This window comes from Nicotiana tabacum, chromosome 6 (assembly GCF_000715075.1).
Source record: "Nicotiana tabacum cultivar K326 chromosome 6, ASM71507v2, whole genome shotgun sequence".
NCBI lineage: Eukaryota > Viridiplantae > Streptophyta > Magnoliopsida > Solanales > Solanaceae > Nicotiana > Nicotiana tabacum.
In genome coordinates, this window is record NC_134085.1 from 133700641 (window position 1) to 133707800 (window position 7160).

The 7160-nt window shown below is 37.7% G+C and overlaps 1 protein-coding gene across 2 annotated transcripts; it reads left to right on the forward strand.

Moving 5' to 3' along the window:
* The first annotated feature begins 920 nt into the window (after nucleotides 1–920).
* LOC107793583 (uncharacterized) lies at nucleotides 921–6113 on the forward strand. Of its 2 annotated transcripts, none has more exons than XM_016615962.2 (6): nucleotides 921–1236; nucleotides 1970–2754; nucleotides 3119–3177; nucleotides 3616–3744; nucleotides 4049–4184; nucleotides 5589–6113. In XM_016615962.2, exons 2-6 carry the CDS (start codon nucleotides 2047–2049, stop codon nucleotides 5907–5909), a joined length of 1353 nt encoding a protein of 450 aa, XP_016471448.1. In that variant the 5' UTR covers nucleotides 921–1236; nucleotides 1970–2046; the 3' UTR covers nucleotides 5910–6113. The 2 variants fall into 2 exon arrangements, with proteins under 2 accessions (XP_016471448.1, XP_016471449.1); XM_016615963.2 differs by having other exon boundaries at nucleotides 1084–1272.
* The last annotated feature ends 1047 nt before the right edge of the window (nucleotides 6114–7160 follow it).

Here is a 7160-nt window from a genome sequence, read left to right on the forward strand (position 1 = left end):
CTCAATAACCCTCTTTTGGCCAGAGACATTCTTGGTAATGACGAGATATTCAAGATTATTCTCATCTATTGTCTCAATATGATATTCATTTCGTCGGATATCTTTAAAACTCAACAAGTTCCTCTTGGACTTGGAACAACATTGCATTCTATGATAAGTATTGTTCCTTTAGGCAGAGCTATAGTAGCTCTTTCGGAGCCTTCAATTAGATTATTAATACCAGAAATTGTAGTAACATCTGTCTTACACATACTTAAATAAGCGAAATATTTCTTCTCTTTTAAACAAATATTTTTACAATTGAATTGTGATCCAATTTTGCTTTGAGAGATATCCATATTTGCTTGTATTTAAAATCAAATTATAGAATGTCAAGAATTTAAAAGAGAAAATTAAAGTAAAATACTTACCTTAAATTCAGAATTTAATCATGAAGTAAGTTCATGGAACAATTGACAATCATTATGCTCAATCCCTAAGCTTCTACTCAATTGGTTAGAGTCTCGTGCTGATAATGTGTTATGAAATAATAAAAGAAGAAGAAGACTATTATAGAGAAAAGTAGGGAGAGAGAATTCTTATTAAATTTGGGATGAATTACAATAGAATAGAACTCTCTATTTATAGGGAGAGGGTGACTTAGCCACCAAATAATAAACTTGTGATATTCACCGTAAATAAAATTCTATTTATAACTAATATTAGGGAGTTTTTTCTTTTTCTTCTTTTCCCTCTTCAATCTTTTTCCAGTTTCCCTTTTTCCCTAAATCCACTTCCGGAGAACAGGGAAAAAACACAGGAGTGAAAAAGGACAATGAAAACACCAAACACGTGATGAACGATTATAACTACGGTTGGTGAAGGAGATTAATTAAGAAGACAACATCTCGGCCTTAAAAATACTCGCCACGTTATTAGCCGAGTCCAAATTTTGACTTTCAGCTAGCTCAAACTCAAAGCCAGTACATACTACAACTCGGCAATGATTGGTACACGTATGTCCTGATAACAAGGCTACGTTTGTGCAATTTCATTGATTATTATTCTGGCCCAAAAAAACAAAAAGAAGAAGAAGCAGGGGGAGGGTGCTGAATGCTGAGAACTGAGAACTGAGAATTCACGGCGTTGACTCCAGAATTCTCCCTCCGTTTGATTCTCAGTTTGTTCGTTTTCTTGATCATTACCTGAATCTGCTACTTGGGCGTGTCAATTCTATGCCAATTCTGCTTTCTTTAGGTATTGCAACTTGTTCAATAGCCCACTAGCCCTAAGGTAGATGGACTAATTCAGCTAATGTTTAATGTTGCAGAGCTAAATCTGTTTATCTTTTTACTGCTCTTTCCGTTTTCTCCTCTCCTCTTTTCCCCTATTCATAGTTCATGTTACCGGGTACCAATGAAATGTGAAAAAGGCTCTATATAGAATCAAATTCTTTTATTTTCAACATTTTTGACCTTGGTTTAACCGGTAAAATTGCTGTCGCGTGGGAGGTCACGTGTTCGAAAACAGTTTCTTGCAGAAATGCAAGGTAATACTGCATACAATAAACCTCTGTGGTCTGGCCTTTCCCCGATTTATTCTTGATGCATGTAGGACTTGCATAGTTTTAAATTTGTTTAGTTAGAGATAATTGTAAGATTCTCTAGTTTTAGCACCAATTTACCTCTAAATAAGATACAAGGCATCTCTAGTTTTAGCAAACTCCCAATTTAACTCTGAAGACAATTCGGTAATGCTGGAATGAAATGAGCTCAATTGTAATTGGAGTGGATATAAGAACTTCATATAGCCAACCCTAACTAGCTTTCTCAGTTTTTCTTTTACAAAAGAAAAAAGGACCCAACTTTTAACCAAGTTGATTGGTTGATATTTGTTTATATGATTGTGAACTACTCATCTAAGTTGTGGGCCTTGTGGCATTTATGCCAAGACATCTTTGAACTTATAATCTGCTATCTTGACATTGCAGATTTTTCCTTGCCTATGTTGGTTATATACTCAAGGGCATTCTTTCTCAATGGTCTGATGCATAGGCTCTAAGCAATAATGTCGGTTCTCTGTGGTTTACCCCCTCTCCTTGAATGTGTATACTGTGTAGCATGTGCCCGCTGGGCATGGAAGCGATGCCTCCACAGTGCAGGACATGACAGCGAAACTTGGGGCCTTGCCACAGCTGAAGAATTTGAACCTGTCCCTAGGCTCTGCCGATACATATTGGCCGTATACGAAGATGATCTTAGACAACCTCAGTGGGAACCACCTGAAGGATATGGGATTAATCCAGATTGCTTAATTGTGAAGAAAAACTATCCAGATACCGGTGGCCGAGTACCACCATATCTCTTATATCTGGATCATGAACATGCTGACATAGTTCTTGCTATTAGAGGTCTTGATTTGGCAAAGCACAGTGATTATGCAGTCTTGTTGGACAATAAGCTGGGTCAAAGGAAATTTGATGGTGGGTATGTTCACAATGGGTTATTAAAAGCGGCTGGATTGGTGTTAAATACAGAATGTGAGATCTTAAGGCAATTGCTGGAGAAACATCCGAACTATACCTTGACTTTTACTGGACATTCACTAGGGTCAGGTGTAGCAGCATTATTGACATTGGTAGTAGCACAAAATCGTGACAGGCTGGGCAATATTGACAGGAAAAGAATCAGATGCTTTGCTATTGCACCAGCTAGATGTATGTCATTGAATCTAGCAGTGAGATATGCAGATGTCATCAACTCCATTGTGCTTCAGGCAAGTTCCTGATATTGTTCTCTTAATCATCACTTTGAACATTCTTAATATTTAGTTTCAAGGCATTGTTAATTTAATCCTCTCTGCATAAATAAGCAGATCATGTCCTTTCTTCTGCCTGTGTACTCTCCATCCTTCTTAGAAGGGGAAGTTGATTTATTGGCTTTGGAATTTGTACCTAGAAAGCAAGGAGCTTGATTTGTTATAGATAATTGTTGCAGATGTTTGCATTATATCCCTTCTCTATTTTGATGTCAATCATCGATATGTCGCCTGACCTTTTGGACTTCCTTTTGATGTTTTTCTCCAATTGTGCTGGTTGCAAATTCTCTCAATCTAACTCCATCTTCTTTTTCTTAAATAGGATGATTTCTTGCCACGGACAGCAACTCCCTTGGAAGACATATTCAAGTCACTGTTCTGGTAAAAGATAGTTGAATTTGATCTTGTACTTGCTTTCAAGAGTCCATTCCCCCATTTAGAAAAAGAACGTCTGGTTCCTCATTTAGCAACTCCTGTAAGAGGCATTGGATGGGTGGTGTCCCATCAACTAGGAAGCTTGAGTTCTTCTCTTTTTGTTTCTGCTTTCAGGTCTTGTTCATCTCCTCTTCATTCTGATATTAGTAAAACTTTCTGTTTGTGTCAAAGTCCAATTTAATATTAAAAAGAGACAGAATCATGTTTTTGTAAAAGATAGGAAGGCACTACATAGTAGGGATGTGATTGTTCCTGCATTAAGATGAAATTTCGTACGGCAGTCATTAAGTGGAGGCTCCAATAATATAAATCCTCTTTTAGATGGTGATGTTTACTATTCATGACTAACCACATTTATTTTCTTTCGCTTATTTTTTTTTGCAGTTTGCCATGCCTATTATGTCTGAGGTGCATGAGAGATACGTGCATCTCAGAAGAGAAGATGCTCAAAGATCCACGCAGACTTTACGCCCCAGGACGCCTTTACCACATTGTTGAGAGGAAACCTTTTAGGTATTTTCAGACTTAAGGATGTGCTACATGAAATTGTCTTAAGTCGTTTATACACAACTCCATCAATTAAACAAGTTCTATGATGGTGGTTCCGTATAATAAGCCAATATTGTTATGTTTCTGTTTTGAGTAAAAGCATCTAGTGCGGCAGGTTTCCCATAAAAACCACAATAGCGGTTTACATACTGCATAGTACATGCAATCTATAAGGATACCATTTGATCTGCAGTATTTTTCTAGTCTACTATTAGGCACATGATTTGAACTCTGACTCCTATACTACCATGATTCTGTGTTAAAACAGATGTGGACGATTTCCCCCTGTTGTGAGGACTGCAGTTCCAGTGGATGGGAGATTTGAGCACATCGTTCTCTCTTGTAATGCTACTTCTGATCATGCAATTATCTGGATAGAGAGAGAAGCACGAAGGGCCCTCGAAGTAAGTTGTGTGCGCTTTTGTCTATGACGATTGATGGATTCTGATATAATTGTCTTTGCACTTTACATCGTTGTAGCCGTAGCTTTACTTCTAATGTGCCTGCTCAGCTGTAGCCTATCTGGAATGAATTTTCAATATATTCTTGGTTTTTGCGCATGCCGGCTGCTTTATGCAGTAGACACAATCACAGAAATAGAAATTTTACTGCTGCACTTACTTTGAATGGTGATGGTTCAACGTTAAAACTAGCACAAACATGTTCTCACTCATGGGCTCTCCACCTTATTTCATTGATGGCGTTGTCTGTACCCAGTCCACCCGTGTGAGGCACTTATGATCTACTTTCATTGTCAGTTAAGATAGTTTCAGTGGTAATCCTTCTTGTCACAAGTTCATCACTCTTAAGGGTGGTTGAATACGAATTGCAGCTCTATTGATAAAGAGTGGGTAAACTTTTTTATTGCACAAATCGTCCATGCCTTTCACTTTATTAGTTGTTTCTGCATCAAATAGAGAAACTTAAAGCAGAAAAGCATGGTTGTGTCCATTGATTCCTGTAGTCTGTGGATTGATGCATTCTTACAAGGTAAAAGGTTCAAATGTGTCCATGTAGTATCCGTAATTGCTCAACTTTTCCTGCGGCTAAACCTTTGGTCCATACATACCCTTGCTTTGCTGTTAGCAAGTATTTGCCCTTGCCATTAGTAGAGCTCCAGCGTAAAATGGGTGGACTCCACGTGTACAAATTCTTCGAGCAAAAATGTCCAAATTAACCCCTCAACTTTTGACTATGGTTTAATGCCTTCAGGCTGGAGCTTTCTTAGGGGGTTAAGGCAAAAATGAAACTTTGACTTAACACCGGGAAAAAATTAGACCAAAAGTCTAATGGAGGGCAAAGTTGCTCAATTTCGGACAATATAGGGGCAAATTTGACCCTTATCCCTTTGTAATATGTATTGTTAATGTAGGTGCATTGAAGAATTTATGCAACTTATATGCCCTTTGGAAATATAGAGGATTCATATTGTCAAACCGAGTAGCTTGTCATTGATGCATAGCTTATTGATTGATTTATAACATATTTAAATATTTATGGGGAGCTTTGGTAGTCATTCATTTAGCTTATGCAAATATTGTTGAATTCACTTATGGCTAGTTGTTCGGGCTTGAAATATGAGGGTAATTTGGCTTGAACATACTTTAAATGAATGACCTGTATCGTTTGATCCCCCTATTTGTCAGTTGGGAATTGGGATTCAATTTAATTGTAAAATGGATCTGCAACTCTATTCTATTGATGTGGTCCACAAGAGTTCTTCTATGTATCCTGGTTACATACTTACATTGTAAGTATTTAAACTTAAATTGGTTCTGACAACATTCATATTTGTTTTATGCATCCAGTTGATGGAAGAGAGAGATCATGTGATGGAAATTCCAGCTAAGCAAAAGATGGAGCGTCAACAGACGTTAACTAGAGAGCACGGCGAGGAGCATAAAGCTGCTCTACAGAGAGCTGTCACCTTGGCTGTTCCACATGCATTTTCACCTTCTCATTATGGAACTTTTGATGAAAAAGCGGATGAACAGTCTGATAAATCAGTTGGTGATTCATCCACAGGGTCGTCGACCAAAAGCAAGAAGAAAGATAACTGGGAAGAACTAATTGAGCGTCTATTTGAGAAGGATGAGTCAGGTCATATGATTCTGAAGAAACCACAGTGATAAGCAAGCAATGTTGTAACTTAAGCATCCTATATGAGTAGTGATACTTGGATCATCATTCTTTAATTAAACCTATAATTCTTTTCCTCAACTTACACTTTTTTTTGTGTGTGCGTGTCAGCCAGTGGCTTGTATCAATGGATTTAGAGAAACTTTCAGAATATATGCTAAAATGGATGTATTTATTGGTCCTTTTTTATGTAAGATTAATGTGTTAAAGATTCTTTTCAGGGGGCTGCTAAGTAGGAGTAATAGAGAGCATAAGGTGTTTATTGTTCGTCATCCAGTGTTACACCTGATGATGTCCATCTCATTGAAGAAGTATTAGGCATGTGCCTAATAAGAGTTTTCTTTGGTTTGGTAGCCAACCTTGTTGACTTGGTTTGGTTGGTAGCCAACCTTGTTGAATTTCTTTGGTTTGGTAGCCAACTTTGTTGAATTGTGAAAAATGTGTGTAAATTGTCAAATATTGTAGGCTTTAGAGGGTGAAGCTTTGGCTATAAAAGGAGAGCTTCAACTCTCATTTCTTCACACCAACAAAGAGAGAAAGAAAGAGTGAGGTTTCACAGACAAGGTATAAGAAAATAGTCTGTGAGGAAAATAGAGAGTGAGCGATATTGTAGTGAGGTGGGAATATCAAAAGAGGGTTATTTCTTTTGAGTGTTGTAGTGGTCTTTGGAGTATTTACCTCCGACCTACAAAGTGTAAAATTCCTTACTATAGTGATATCAGTTGCTCCTCTCGGGGTCGTGGTTTTTTTCCCTTATTCAGAAGGGTTTTCCACGTAAAAATCTTGGTGTCATTGTTACTCTTTTATTCTTGTTAATTACCGTATCTCGGTGCTACATTATTATTCCGCTTTATTACCGTGAATATTATTTTGGTAAGGGGTTTATTCCCAACAACTGGTATCAGAGCACAGGTTCTGCTCGTTCACTGAAATACTATTCACTGTCGGTAGTACTATACTTGGTGAAAAATAAAAATGTCCGGAGTAAAGTACGAGGTAGCAAAATTCAATGGAGATAACGGTTTCTCAACATGGCAAAGAAGGATGAGAGATCTGCTCATCCAACAAGGATTACACAAGGTTCTAGATGTTGATTCCAAAAAGCCTGATACCATGAAAGCTGAGGATTGGGCTGACTTGGATGAAAGAGCTGCTAGTGCAATCAGGTTGCACTTATCAGATGATGTGGTAAATAACATCATTGATGAAGACACTGCACGTGGAATTTGGACAAGGTTGGA